At 39.1% G+C, this 15,629-nt stretch overlaps 1 protein-coding gene across 2 annotated transcripts in view; it reads right to left on the bottom strand.

Annotated features, from left to right (window-relative positions):
* The window catches only part of LOC124775090 (ATP-binding cassette subfamily C member 4-like), a 254,271-nt gene that overhangs the window by 41,161 nt on the left and 197,481 nt on the right, over positions 1-15,629 (bottom strand). For both annotated transcript variants that reach the window (XM_047249900.1, XM_047249901.1), the window contains exons 18-19: positions 7,096-7,219; positions 6,035-6,205 (exon numbers count right to left, since the gene is read on the bottom strand). In XM_047249900.1, coding sequence (XP_047105856.1) covers positions 6,035-6,205; positions 7,096-7,219 — 295 coding nt within the window. The remainder of the gene's footprint in view (positions 1-6,034; positions 6,206-7,095; positions 7,220-15,629) is intronic.

Below are 15,629 nucleotides of genomic sequence, written 5' to 3'. Positions count from 1 at the left end.
ATCACTGATCCATTCTGTTGCAGCAGCATTTGACCAAGTGGCTCCATATTTCAAACACTTTTGGTTCAAGAAACTTTTGCCATCAATATGTGGCTGCAACTGGGAGCAACAAAGTAGTGTAAGATTCTGTATCACCAGGCTACACGCCAATGCAAAGAATTAAAACCAAAATACCTTCATGTTTACTCAAGGTTGAAGGCATGTGATACGGTGGGACTCTGAAGTCATCCTGCCATTCTACAAGAAACCATTACACTCAGCACTGACCTTTCACACTGCAAATGAAAAGATGCTCGTTACGGTGTGGGAAAGCAGAACCGCCCTTCCGCGCCTCTGTATCAGCCCTGTCATATGATTATTTACTTACCTCCCTTAAGATAAATCTAATTAAAATGTATAGAAAATTTAAGAATCCAAGCACAATGGGGTCTGATTCAGAAGAAGTGAACCTTGTAAAGAAACATGGTATACAAACAATACAAGAAGCCAAGTACATAGTGCTATATGATGACACATGAAGGAATTACAACTACTAAGAGTCCTCTGTATCTACAAAGTATATGAAAATATAGTTCAATGCTAACTGTTATTTGAAACAATTCATCTATTTGTGGAAAGGGCCAGCACTACTTGCAGATTTAAGCATTACATATTGGAAAAATTAAATGAAATGAATGTGACAGTGGAAGAAAGTACTAACCTTAATTTAGTAACTATTAGTCTTATTTGCTGTATTTTCACATTTACCACATGCTGGTAGCAATTAGTTCCATAGATACTGATAAAAATCACTATCTACTACATAAATTGTTTAATATTATGGCAATATTATGGAAAGAATAGATTGCTACTCATCGCACACGCGATGTCTAAATCGGATGAAGGCCTCTTCAGCTGAAAGATTACGTGTTTGACAGTCTTTTGGTTGTGCCTATCTCAGACTCGGCAAATTGCTATATGGTTAGTGCAAGTCTAGCACTTTCATCATACTGTCATTCTATTCGGAATTTTCCATTGTTTGTTTTGTACTATTCTATTTATGTTCTTGTCTTTGAATTTAATCCAGAATATACCAAGTACTAAGTCAAAATACACTCTTATGGTTTCACACTTTCTTTCACCAACCTCTTGAAATATTTAATCTGCTTGGCAACAAGGAAAAAAACTATGTGGAAGCAAAAGTTATACTTCAAGGGTAACAACAGGAAATCTCTCTGTACCATAAATATCATCCCATTATTCTACAGAAAAACTGGATTCTGTTAAACATATGCAAAGTATGAGGCACACCTAGAAAGTAAGTTTCCCTATTTTTTAAAACGAATACAACATAGTTACATGAAAACCTTCATTGGCAACATGTACAGCAACGTTTTAGCTATTTTTTGATGTAGTCACCAAAAGAATTGAGACTATTGTCATATCATGGTATCAACTTTTGTATTTCAGTGTCACGGAAGTCTGCCACCTGTGAATGGAACCAGCGTGTGACAGTTGTCTTCAGCTCTTCATCCTCATCAGAACGCTGGCCAGAGGACAAAAATTTCTTGAGGTGCAAGAAACAGACAGAAATCACTGGGAGCAATATCAGGACTGTAAGCTGGATGATAAAATAGCTCCCAGCCAAACTTCTGCAGAGCGTCATGTTACATGGGGATCAGAATTGTCATGGAACAGCACAACACCTGTAGTACACTTTTCATGCCTGTTGTTCTTAATGACACATCACAGTTTCCGCATTGCTTCACAGTAATGGTCAGCATTCACTGTTTCACATCTGGGCAGAACGTCAATGAATATAGTGCCCTTCTTGTCCCAGAGCACCATGCCCATCACTTTCTGGACCTGCACATTCTGTCTGAATTTCATCTTGACCAGGGATCCACAGCGACACCAATGCATTGACAGCCACTTGGTTTCTGGGATCAAGTGAGAAATCCACATATTTCCTGTGATGATTGTGTTTAAGAAATCATCATCATCATCATCATCATCCTGATACAAAAATGTCAGTGTTGATCCAAAGGGTTTTTTTGTGCTCTAGCATCAAGTTTTTTTGGCGCCCTGCTGGCACACAATTTCTTGAACAGCAGGTGCTCAGTGAGAATTTCACGCAACAAGGCTCCCAATATCTGCCAAAAATGGCTGCTGAGCTCTAATAATGAAGCAACGGTTCTCCAGGGTGCATGCGGCACTAGCTCAGCCAGGTGATCATTTGAGAGGGACAGTTTTCCACTGCACTCTTCATCATGGACACTTTGATGACCTTAGGAAAAAAGCCTACACCAGCAATGCACCATCTGTTTGCTCGTGATGATCTGCCCATTGACCTGACAGAGCTGACTATGGATTTCGATGGGTGCTTTGATGGGTGCATTGAGGAACGTTATCACCAACCGAACCTTGCAGATGGTGGGAGAACGAATAAGACGCCTTTTAGGTCACTGATGTCACAGTACTTGCACCAGGCAGGACCTGTCCAGCCAGCATTTGATTGTCACATCATAGATATGTTGCACATGCACAATTTTCCCAGTTAAATATGTCTACTTTAAAGGAAAAAAAAAAAAAACGTTGGGAAACTTACTTTCCCGACATGCCTCATAATAAACCCCAGATATTGAACAATGGAAAGTCCAGGTTGTAATACGAATAATATTGTGGAAGGTTCCTACTCACACCAAAGATGATATTTTGATTTGCAGACAGGCATGATGGACACACTGTTACACGTAAGCTTTAGGCCAAAGCCTTCTTCAGGAGAGAGAGAGAGAGAGAGAGAGACACATTCACACAAGTCATTACACCTCACACACAGCGCGTGCGCGCGCTTGCGCGTTCCTCTTTTCTGAAGAAGATTCTGATCGAAAGCTTATACACACATCAAAAAAAGTTTATCACCTCAGTTATGAGAGTTCTAGAACCTGTACAGAAAACTGGAATAGAGGTCAACATAATCATTTCTGCCCTTCTTATTGATCACGAAAACCACATATTGCATGTTGTACCACCATACAGTGAGACCTTCAGAGGCAGTGGTCCAGACTGTTGTACACACCGGTACCTGTAATACCCAGTAGCACGCCCTCTTGCTTTAATGCATGCCCGTATTTGTCATGGCATACTATCCACAAGTTCGTCAGGGCACTGTTGGTCCAGATTGTCCCACTCCTCAATGGCAATTTGGCACAGATACCTCAGAGTAGTTGGTGGGTCGTCCATAAACAGCCCTTTTCAATCTCTCCCAGGCATGTTCGATACGGTTCATGTCTGGAGAACATGCTGGCCCCTCTAGTAGAGTAATGTCATTATCCTGAAGGAAGTCATTCACAAGATGTGCACAATGGGGGTGTGAGCTGTCATCCACGAAGATGAATGCCTCACTATATGCTACTAATACGGTTGCACTATCGGTCGGAGGACGGCATTCATTCACATATCGTACAGCTGTTACAGCGCCCTCCATGACCACCCGTGGTGTACATCAGCCCCACATAATGCCACCCCAAAACAGAAGGGAACCTCCACCTTGCTGCTGGACAGTGTGTCTAAGGTGTTCAGCCTGACCAGGTTGCCTCCAAAAACGTCTCCAATGATTATCTGGTTGAAGGCATATGCGACACTCATCAGTGAAGAGAATGTGATGCCAATCCTGAGTGGTCTACTCAGCATGCTGTTGGGCCCACCTGTACTGTGCTGCATATTGTTGAGGTTGCAAAGATGGAACTGACCACAGATGTCGGGAGTGAAGTTGCGCATCATGCAGCCTATTGCGCACAGTTTGAGTCTTAACATGGCATCCTGTGACTGCACGAAAAGCATTATTCAACATGGTGGCATTGCTGTCAGGGTTCCTACAAGCCATAATCCATAGGTAGCAGTCATACACTGCAGTAGTAGTCCTTGGGCAGCCTGAGCGAGGCATGTCAGACAGTTCCTGTCTTACTGCATCTGTTCCATGTTTGAACAACATGGTTCATTCAGAGACTCCTGGACATTTCCCTTGTTGAAAGCCCTTCCTGATACAAAGTAACAACGCGGGTGTCATTGAACCACGGTATTTATCATCTAAGCGTGACTGAACTACAGACAACATGAGCCGTGTACCTCCTTCCCGGTGGAATGTCTGGAACAGATCAGCTGTCGGACCCCCTCTGTCTAATAAGTGCTGCTCAGGCATGGTTGTTTATATCTTTGGGCAGGTTTAGTGACATCTCTGAACAGTCAAAGGGACTGTGGCTGTGATACAATATCCACAGTCAACATCTATCTTCAGGAGTTCTGGGAACCGGGGTGATGGAAAACTTTTTTTGATGTGTGTATATAACAGTCTTCTCATTGTACCTGTCTGCAACTCAGTGTGTAGTAACCCATCCTTTTGATAAAACTGCTGGAACCCAAGATACTGATGGACAACTAGATACTTCAATATTTGTCTCTTGGGGCTGCCATTTGATCATGTTTTCTGTATCACACAGTATTTCCTCATGGCAGCTGCTTGATACGGGGGTTGACTGGAAAGTAATGCCTCCACCTTCGTATCTCTTCAACAGTTGGCAGCATTAGTATGCAGCAGGTAGTGGCTTGTTCCATAGCCTCTTCTCTACAGCTCAAGTTGGAGGGAAGCCTTAGCATTGAACAGTTGTGTTGTTACTGTGTAAAGTACAGAACCCTATGCAGATGGTCAGTCAATGCAATTTAAACAATGTGCAGTCATTGAATTCATGACTGCAGAAGGAGTCACCCCAAAGGATATTCATCAGAGAATGAAAGCCAATTTACGGTGATTGTGTTGATGTGAGTACTGTGTGTCATTGGGTGAGTAACTTTAAAGATGTCGAGGCAAGAACATCTGATCTGACCTGCCCTGCCTGACAAACGAAGAGTTGGACGTCCTGTGACAGCAACCACCAAGTTTCACAAGCAAAATGTTGAAAGATTGATTCAGGACAATTGTCGTATCACTCAGAGAGAAACTGCAAGCACAATCACATTTTACAAGAATGTGTGGGTCACATTATTGCTTTGTTTGGCTATCGGAAGATCTGTGCTCGATGGGTAACCTGGATGCTGACTCCAGAAATGAAAGCACACAGACTTTAAATTTGCCGGGAACTCCTGTGGAGTTATGAGAATGAAGGCACACAGTGCTCACATCAGCAGAATCACCATAAACTGCTTTCATTCTCTGATGAACCTCCTTTGGGTGACACCTTCTGCTGTCAAGAATTCTATGACTGCACGTTGGTTAAATTACATTGACTGACTGTCTGCACAGGGTTCCATAATTTACACTGTAACAACACAACCATTCAATGCTAAGGCTTCCCACCAACTGGAGCTGTAGAGAAGAGGCTATGGAAAAGGCAGTACGCGCCGCCACATACCAATGCTGCCAACTGTTTAAGAGTTACAACGGTGGAGGCATTACTTTTCAGTCAACCCTCGTATTGTCTGGTGGTGGCTGTTTGTTACTGATGGCAAATAGCGACTGCCAGTGTATTCACTGCAACAGCCATTATGGTGTTCTTATCTGAAAAAAAGGCTTGTGCAGTTGAGCTGTTTGCTGACTGATTGTGGTCGATAGTTCGGAGTCCCCTACATGGAGCCAAGCTGTGGCCTATCTACATGGTTCCTCTGCTATGCTGCAGTTTGTCATCAGAAATGCTTTTGTGAAATGTAATTTTTCAGGTTTCAGTAATTTGTCTCAATGTAATACAAGACTGCTTACTATTTGTATAGTTCATTTTTTTGCTACTTTTTTTTATTCATTTTGAGAGCTATGCCCATTGTATCAGTAATGTGGCACATTTTGCTTTTTACTGGGTACCAACTAACCATAGAACGTAATTCTTTGAAAAATTTGTTACAAATTTGAGTTTTCATGATAGGCACAGAAGTTCATACACAGTTGCAGCTGGGGGGGGCAAAAACTCTCAAGTTGACACGCAAGCCACTGTGCCCATTTATGAATATAAAAATAGCAGCAATTACAGATAGTACTGAATTGTTTGTGAAAAGTTACTGCTATTACCTGGCTCAGAGTCAAAAGAGGGTTCCTTATCTATGTTGTTGTACTGAAGAACTCTTTCAACCGATGTCATCTGGTTTACCACCTCTGTAGTTTGGCGAATGCCATACTGCAACATTCCGGTCAAGATGAGTGACTGAGAAATCGCAAGACCAACATATCCACCTAGAGTACCTGGAAAGAACATTGTCTAGTGGTCAACTTCCTGAAATTAATTCATTAGCTTTACAAAAATGAAAAGATAAAACAACAAAACAGGCAACACTGGGAAAATACAAAAAAAAGCTAAACCATTTAACAATAAATTACCAGGATGCCACAATTTGCTCTAGTAACTTTCAAGTAATTTAGTTCAATTTCTACATGATTTACTTCAGTTTCTTTAGGTACTGTTTTTAAATAACTAACGAACTAACTGACTAACTAAATACAGCCTGAAATACTGGCTGCTACACATACTAAAAATCTCTTGCATCATTATATCACCATCGTTACCATAAACTCTTTCATAATGCCAAAAATGGACTAGTTTGAGAACTTTTTCTGTTTAAGTGACATCATTTGTTCTCCACTCCTCTTTTCTTTCTTCTGCTAAACTTTCACCCGAGTCAGTTTTCACGCCTAACTGTGATATGCACTGTATACACTTCTTGGAATTGTGCACGTCCAGTGACCCTCTCAGCTTGGCCTCCACATGGCCTCTACTACTTGTGATATGCCCCGTATAGACAGCTTACAGTTACAGAACCTCAGTCACCCCCTCTCAGTTCGGCACTCCAAGCAGCAGCTTGTGTTGCTTGCACCTTAAGTGCTATTAACTACCAAATTACATTAAGTTTTTCTGTAGGTTATAACAGCACAGGTCTGCTTATCAATGTTATCTACATTTAAAACAAGTTAGCAGTGACGATGATGGGTGATTTAGATTGGAGGGGCAGACTTTTTGAAAAATGAACAATTCTGGTAACTGCTGCAGATTCAACTAATGAGCTTGTGTTTAGAACAAATATATCATACTTTTAATATAAAAAAAAAGTGTCTACAGTTGATCTTCAGGAACTTACTTGTATCCATTAAGAGGAAGCTTAAAATAACAGCAGACACAAATGAAGTACTGATAGCATCCAAAACAAATCCAAAAGCAGCATTTGATGCAATACTGATATACCACGCAGATGTATGGAGATCCTGCAACAAGCCAGCCAAGTTATTTCATCAATTTTGTGAATGTATCAATCATACTTTTTAGTAGAATCATACTTAATGTAAATACTATAAGACATTTAATACAGAAATCATATGCAAGATATATACGAAACAAGCTCTAATAATAATTTTGAATAAAGTAGGATCTATAAATCTTACTCCCTGAGATGATAATCGTTTGATCATATAAACAAGGCTTCCATAAAATGAAGTCTTGGCTGCTGATAAATCTTTGGGTTGTATAGTTATCATCCATGAAACTTATGTTCCTAAGCGTTTCATCCAGAGCTACACTGGACATGCTCAGAACTACTGCTGGTTCTGCAAGTCCTGCCAAAAAGTCGGTACGACTCAGCAGAACCAGGAGCACCTCTGATTTGATTTGATTTGATGTATTTCGTGTTCCATAGGTCAACTGTGTTGAATACACAAGGACGTGGAACGAGTCAGTTTTTTTACAAATACAGTCTGATAATCTTATAGCATATACAGAAATTTGAGTACATAATTATATAAAAACTTATACAGTAAATTCTTTGGGCAGCAATATAGAAAAAGAAAATACATATTTTCTTAGAATTATTAAAACACTACAGAAAACAGATACGGAGCACACACAGATACAGATCTCAGGTTAAATAAAATTCGTAGTGGCATTATGTCAACTTGTATTATATAATATTAAAATATTACAATTTATATAGTTAAAAATTCATCTAGACTGTAAAAAGCTTTTTCTAGCAGAAATATTTTTAGTGCTTTCTTAAACTCGCTATTGTTATGAATCTTTGTCTTTATTTCGGGAGGAAGAGCATTGAAGAGTTTTGCTCCAGTGTAATGGACACCCTTTTGTGCCAAGCTCAAATTTCTGAGTTCACTGTGTATGTCATTCTTCCTCCGTGTGTTATGCTCATGATAATTACTATTTGGTTGAAATATATCTATATTTTTACAAACAAAACACATGAGAGAAAAAATATATTGGCATGTAGTTGTGTATATTTTAAGATTACGAAAACTATTTCTACAAGAGTCTCTTGGGCGCAATCTATATATAATTTTTAAAGCTCGCTTCTGTGCAATGAACACTTTCCTTGCTAATGGCTGGTTGCCCCAAAAAATAATTCCGTACTCAATGAGACAACGAAAATAGCCATAATAGGCCACTTTTGCAGTGTTAGGTTCAACACATGTAGTGACAACCCGTAAAGCATAGGTAGCAGAGCTAAGCCTCTTACAGAGATCAATAATATGTGAAGACCAGTTCATTTTCTTGTCAATGTGCACTCCAAGAAATTTTGTTGTTTCCATTCTGACTATTGGTTGATTACCACGTGTCACACTTATCTCTCTCTCTTTTTCTGTTTTTGTACAGAATTGAATAAAGCTGGTCTTACTGGAATTTAATGAGAGACCATTCACCTTGAACCAATTAACCATATCTGAGAGTATGTGATTACTGAGTTCCTCAAGATTGTTGACTGTTCTACTGCTCATAAAAATTGTGGTATCATCAGCAAATAATGTAAATTTACACGGCAGGCTTGTGCATGATGGTAGATCATTTATAAAAATCATGAATAATAGTGGCCCAAGAATTCAGCCCTGGGGCACTCCACATGTAATGGAACTCCATTCAGAATCTGAGGAAGTGTCACATACTCCACCCGAGCTATTCAACACAACTTTTTGTTTTCTGTCTTGGGGGTACGACTGTAGCCAATTGCCTGCAACACCACTTATTCCTACTAATTTTGCTTTTTGCAAGAGAATCTGGTGATCAACACAGTCAAATGCTTTGGATAAATCGCAGAAGACACCAAGTGCTAGCATTTTTTCATTAAGGGTTTCTAGAACTTCATTTGCAAGTGCGTAGACTGCGTCTTCTGTTGAACGGCCCTTTTGAAAGCCAAACTGGCTTTTGCTGAGAACTCCATTCTTCATGAGATGATCAGTAATTCTTACATGTATTAGCTTTTCTAGAATTTTGGAGAAAGCTGTCAGCAAAGAGATAGGTCGATAGTTAGTTAGTTCAGCTTTATCCTCCTTTTTGTACAGGGGCTTCACAATGGCATACTTAAGTCTACTGGGAACAACACCTTTCTGAAGGGAAGCATTGAAAATATGACAGAGAATGTCCCTTATCCACACACAAGAATATTTCAATAAATTACTAGATATATTATCAACCCCTGCAGAATTCGTACTTTTTAGAGACATGATGATTTTTTGAATTTCTTCTACAGTGACAGGATTAAGGTGCATTTCTGAAATTGTGTTAGAATATACAGCTTGACAAAGAGTTACAGCTTCATCAACATCGGGCTTGCAACCAATCTGTTGAGATACTGATAGGAAGTGTTTATTAAAAATCTCAGCCACCCTTTTGGGGTTATCTATTAGGATACCTTCATATCTGATATTATTTATATCTTCTTTACTTGTTGCATCTCTTCCTGTTTCTTTTTTTACAATGCTCCAAATTGCTTTTATTTTATTATTAGAATTATCTATTTTCTTCTCATAATAAAGGGCTTTTGATTTCTGTATTAGTTTCTTCAAAATTTTATAGTATATTCTATAGTGTTCCCATTTTTCTACATCTTTACAGAATCTTATTGCAGCATAAGTTTCCCTTTTGGTTTTACATGACTGTTTTATACCTTTTGTAATCCAAGGCTTGCTTACAGAATTGGAAGCACTGTTTCTGACCCATTTCTTGGGAAATATTTCTTCAAAAAGAGCACAGAATTCATTTATAAAACAGTTAAATTTAGTATCAACATCATCATGGCTATATACTAAAGACCAATCCATTTGCTGCAACCTGTGGTTGAAAGTTCCTTTCGCCTTTTCATTAATTACTCTTATGACTTTCCATCGAGGAAATTCTTTTTTGAACAGATTAACGTCATAAATAGTGAGAATTTGTCCATCATGATCTGAAAGCCCACTTATAACCTGCCTGACAATATAGTTCCAATGTCTATTTACATCTAAAAAAACGTTGTCTATCATAGTTTGGCACTCGGATGTAATTCTTGTTGGGAAATTTATTACTGAAGTCAGATTGAGTAAGTTCATCACAATCTCAAAGTCTATTTTATTCTTATTTTCTGTCAAAAAGTTTATATTAAAATCACCTAATACTACAATATCCTTCGCTTTTGAAAATAACCATGACAGAAGGAGTTCCATTGAATGCAGAAAAGTTTTTATGTCACCTGAAGGAGCCCTGTAGACAGCCAACACTATTATTGGATAGAATTTAGTTGTTATTTCTGTGGCACATGCCTCAAATTGTTGTTCCACACAATATTTCTTAATATCTATAGCTTTGTATGCTACACTATCCTTAACATAAATTGCTACTCCACCTTTATCTTTACTTTCCCTACAGTAGTATGTTACTAAAGTATAACTTGCTATAGATGGCAAGGCACATTTATCAGTAACATGGTGCTCAGTGAAGCACAAAATCTGGGCATTATTTATACTGTCCTTTTCACTAATGTTAATAAGGAGTTGATCTACTTTGTTTAAGAGGCCCCTTATATTTTGATGAAAGAAAGAGATGTCTTCCTCCTGCTTTTTCATTCTATTAGTGCTGTTACCTGACTGAGAATCCATTGGAGTCTGCCTTGAGACAGGAGAGAGGAGACACCTGACACTACCTACTGTTGTCCCTTCTGTTTCTTCGGGCCCACACACAAAAAATCATTGAGATGAGAAGGAGGCTCAGCATTTCTTCTGTCCAACAGCCTTCTATTTGTTGTTGTTGATGGTGGTGCTGTTTCTGACACTTCAAATGTTGGTTCTACCACTACTGCCGTGTTTCCTTGTGAACTTGGAGTCTTCTCGTTTTTGTTATTTTCGTCTAAAATAATACTTGGCTGATGAGGAACAGTAGTTCTTTTGTTGTTGAAATCGATGTCCACTGTTCTTTCTGTTAAAATTTGGTCTTTTTTTACATGTTTTGCTGCTGCTGATGAAGTTTCTAATGAATTTTTTTGAAGTGTTTTCGTAATGGAGTCAGGCGATGGCAATGCAATTATCGTTTTGGTTTTGAATTTGTTTTGGTGGTTTTTTATTACCCTGGTTATCAGGCTTGTCAGATATTCTTTCCCCAAGCCATTCAGGTGAAGTCCGTGTTGCGTGTGGAATCTACGTCCAATACTGATTATATCAACGCATTTCACGTTTTTAAAATGTTTGCAGATTTTTGCAAACTGACTGTTGGCACTTTCTATTTCCCTGTTAACACATGACCATCTTACAAGATCATAGCGATGCGGAATATTGACAAGTATTACGTTAGTGTGAGTGAGGTTCCTCAGACACTGTTTAAGATCGCGCGTTGCACTCAATGTTTCATTTTTGTAGACATCGTTTGCGCCTCCCATAAGTACAACGAAGTCTTTATCATGCAGATTTTTTGCCTCTGCGGATTCGGTCATTTTTTTAATTTCGCTAAGTGGGGCTCCCGGTTTCACTATACCACACGAAAATGTTTCAGTTGTTTCTTTTAGTTTACTAGGAAGTCCACGACCATGGCTGTCTGAAAACACAAACAGTTTCCTGTTATTGGAGTTCACAATTTGCGAATCGTTTTGTATTGTTTTACCACACACTTCGACACAATTTTTGGTCGGCACATTTATATTGACCACCTTCACAGTTGTTTGCGTCAGTAAATTTTCTTCTCTTACCTTATTCCCCAAAGTGCCATTTTGCTTTTCCCAACGTTCATGCGAAATGTAAGTTGCATTTTCACTATCGGCGATCGAAAGTACTTAGATATCTGAAGATATCTAGTGTAGCTCTAGATGAAACATTACAAACATTAAAGTTTCATGGGCCGCAACAATACCAATCATACCAACTGGAAGATTTACCAGCAGATAATTAACTTTTTATCAAGATGTAGTTGGGAAAAATATAAACCTGATTCGTTTACTTCTGAAAATTTAGTATGTTTATTGAGGCCTGAGGAAAAGATGAGTAGTAATAGAGATGACAAATCAAGGACGAAAATTTGAACAGAAAAGCCTTACAAAAATCTGCACATAAAACCATAAATATAAGATATACTAGAACACAACAAATTTAAATACCAGAATTGATTAATTCCTTTGGTCTATTCAAATCTCCAAGTGTTAAGTTCATTCAAGTGAATGCTTGTAGCTAAAATTATTGACTTTTTAGGGATCATGTTTCAGTCTGTAGAAACAGTAAACAATACCCTTACTGGATCATTCTGCCTGCCTCCTTTGACAGGAACAGGTAGATTTTCAATTTCAAATTTATGCCACAAATCAAGGTCCATGGTCCCTTGGCAGTGTAAAAACTGTAAACTACTAAGCAAATTCAGTAAAAAGATTCAGTGATTTATATCACAAATTTTGTGGCAAACTGACTCACTCATCAAAACCTGTAAGATATTTCCCACTGACAAAGAATCATGAAATTTGGCAAGAAGGAAGATTTTATAGTTATACTGTAATTATATCCATTAAAAAAAATTTATGTTTGCCATTAGAATATATTTTGCATTCATTATCCACCAAAAGCATAATGGATGAACATTATTGCATCCAAACATAAAATGTAAGGTGTAGTCATATTTTAGTAAGTAAATAAAATACAATTGTATTAAATCTTTTTATATCTACCTATACTGTTGAGCCAAAACATCATGAACACCTGTTTAATAGCATGTTGTTCCACTTTTCAAATACAGTTCAACAGAGGTTGTGCTTGGCATGGATTCTGCAACCTTCACGTGATTCCAGAAGTATGTGGCAACAGATGTCTATGCACTGGTCAAGCAATTCACACAAATTACAGGATGATGGTTTACATGCATGCAGCTGATACCCGATATATGTTCCACTGGATACTAGTTAGGAACATTCGCTGGCGGACCTCAATTTGTGTTCACTACAATGTCCATCAAACCACAGTAGCACGATTCAGATCTTGCAACACAGGCATTTATCCTGCTGGAAGATGCCATTGCCATAGGGGGAGACTTCAAGCATGAATCAATGCAGGTGGTACACAATTATGTTCACGGAGTTCACTGCTGTCTTGATGTCTTCGATTACCACCACAGACCCCATGGAAGCCCAACTCAGTGTACCCCACAGTGTAATTATGCCCTCACCAGCCTGCATTAGTGGCATGGCGCATGTTTCGTGCAGCCATTCACACAGATGACAGCGTAACGACCCAAGCACTGACCTGGTGTAACGAGGAATATGATTCATTCGACGGGCGACACTTTTCTATTGATCCACGATGAAAACTCACTGATGCTGTGCCCACTGCAATCATAACCCACAATGTCATTGCATCAACATACGAATATGTAGCATGTGATGTGGAGCTCCATGTTCAACAATGGCCTTTGAGCCTTTTACTTCAAAACACTTCGGCCTGCAACAACATTGTACTCTGTCATCAGACCTGCCACAGATCGCGGCCCATTCTTGATTAAACAGTGGGAGATCCTCCAACCTCTACGTTTTGTGATGAGATGTGGTCACCCAATACCATATGGTCTACTCATTATTTCACCATCATTCATTATCTTCCATAGGTGCTCATGACAGTAGTATGCCAACAGATGACCAGCTTTGCCGTTTCAGAGATTCTCATTCCAGCTGCAGGGCCACAGCAATGTGCCCTTTGTCAAAACTGCTTACATTAGTTAATTTCTGCATATGTTGGCTGTATCTCCACCATAATGACTGCTGATTAGTCTCCTACTTACATTCTTTCCTCATTGCACCACATGCTTGCAACATCACCAGAAGGCATTCATCCTCAAGGTTGGCATTGGTCGTAATGTTCTGGCTCATCAGTGTATAAAATTGAAGTCCCCTGCTCACTTCTGTTTATTTATCTGGGCTATCCTGAGGAACTACTGTAGAGATTTTGATGATTTTAAGATGTTGGGTACAAAATATAATGTCTTTGATGGAGGAACAAAGAAGAAATTGTTATGAATCACTGGGACAAATTTGATTATTTAAACCAGTGGTTCCCAACAGGTGGTCTGTGGACCCCCAGGGGGTCTGCGAGCTGTGCCAGAGGGGTCCACAAGATGCTATTAGAATAAAAAATATATTAAATATATTTCGTATGATAACAGATTTTTTTGTTTTGGCCGCTTCCTGCACGAGTAGAGCTTTAGCGAACGTTAACTTCTGCGTCTAGAGTCTTCCTAGAGCCAACTGACACTAGCACACACTATTTTTTTTAAGGAGTTTGTTATACTAAACACCCAGATTTGAAGACAAAGATTTTGAGCAATAATAAAAAATTTAACAATAACAATGACGGTTAAATTTAAAAAGTTTGAAGCTCAATATTTTTTTCAATAATGAATATGTCAATGTTTTTATCTAAGTACCAAAAACAGAAAATGTATAAAAAGACTCTGAACTTTTCTTTTTTTAGGTACTTGATACTGCGATATGACAAGGTACCAATCATGCTCGATGAGGGGGTCCTCGAGAAAATTTTGTTGGGAAGCCCTGATTTAAGCAATTATTGTGAATTTGACAGCTGGGTAGGATTGATTGTTTCTGAAGGGTATGGGAATGAAAAGCAACTTAACTATGATGGCCACTAAAACCACCATGATGGTGGCATGCAACAAATTGGCTTGAAATGCGCTACATGCTTGGCTGTGCCTAAGATCAGCATTTCCATACAACCACAGAAAGTAGGCACGAGTAGCCCATCTATATTCTGCATATGAGGGAAGAATGTGCAGTGTTTTCTCATTCAGAAATCTAATTTGAATGCTGTTTGTAATAAGATTATGTGACACTTCACTTAAGAAGAAAAGTTTACAAGCACATGTTGGAATTTGACACTAGCAGGAATGGAGCCTATTGAGACTAAATGTATCATTCTGCAAGACTGCCACTTGTGCTGCTAAAGATCCCACAATTGTCATGCACATACGAAATTAGTAGATTCATGAGGACTATATTCAATTCCATGCAGGACTTCAATGACCCCACATGAGTAACGCCCAAGAAGGGCACACACGGTGCTCACTTGGCAGTGTAGGATTGCACAACAAAGTCAGGTAACTTGGGTATCAGTATTGAGCTCCTCAGCAACATTGGACAGAGTGGTGGCACCACGTGGCCTTTTCAGACAAGCCTCAGCACAGTGTATAGCACCTTGCTGGATGTAAATCTGTATAGACACCCTGAAGAACAATTTCCAGATTACAGTCATTGTAAATCTGGGCCAGCAACTGGCATCATGGTATGGGGTACCACTGGATACACTTACCTCAGGTCTGCATAGCCATTAATTTGGACAGCAGCCATTACATTTCTGGCACGTTAAGGCTGCTGGCTGTTGACTT

This window comes from Schistocerca piceifrons, chromosome 2 (genome assembly GCF_021461385.2).
Source record: "Schistocerca piceifrons isolate TAMUIC-IGC-003096 chromosome 2, iqSchPice1.1, whole genome shotgun sequence".
Classification (NCBI taxonomy): domain Eukaryota; kingdom Metazoa; phylum Arthropoda; class Insecta; order Orthoptera; family Acrididae; genus Schistocerca; species Schistocerca piceifrons.
The sequence above is the reverse complement of the archived record's forward strand: the minus strand, read 5'-3'. Positions and strand labels throughout refer to the sequence as shown.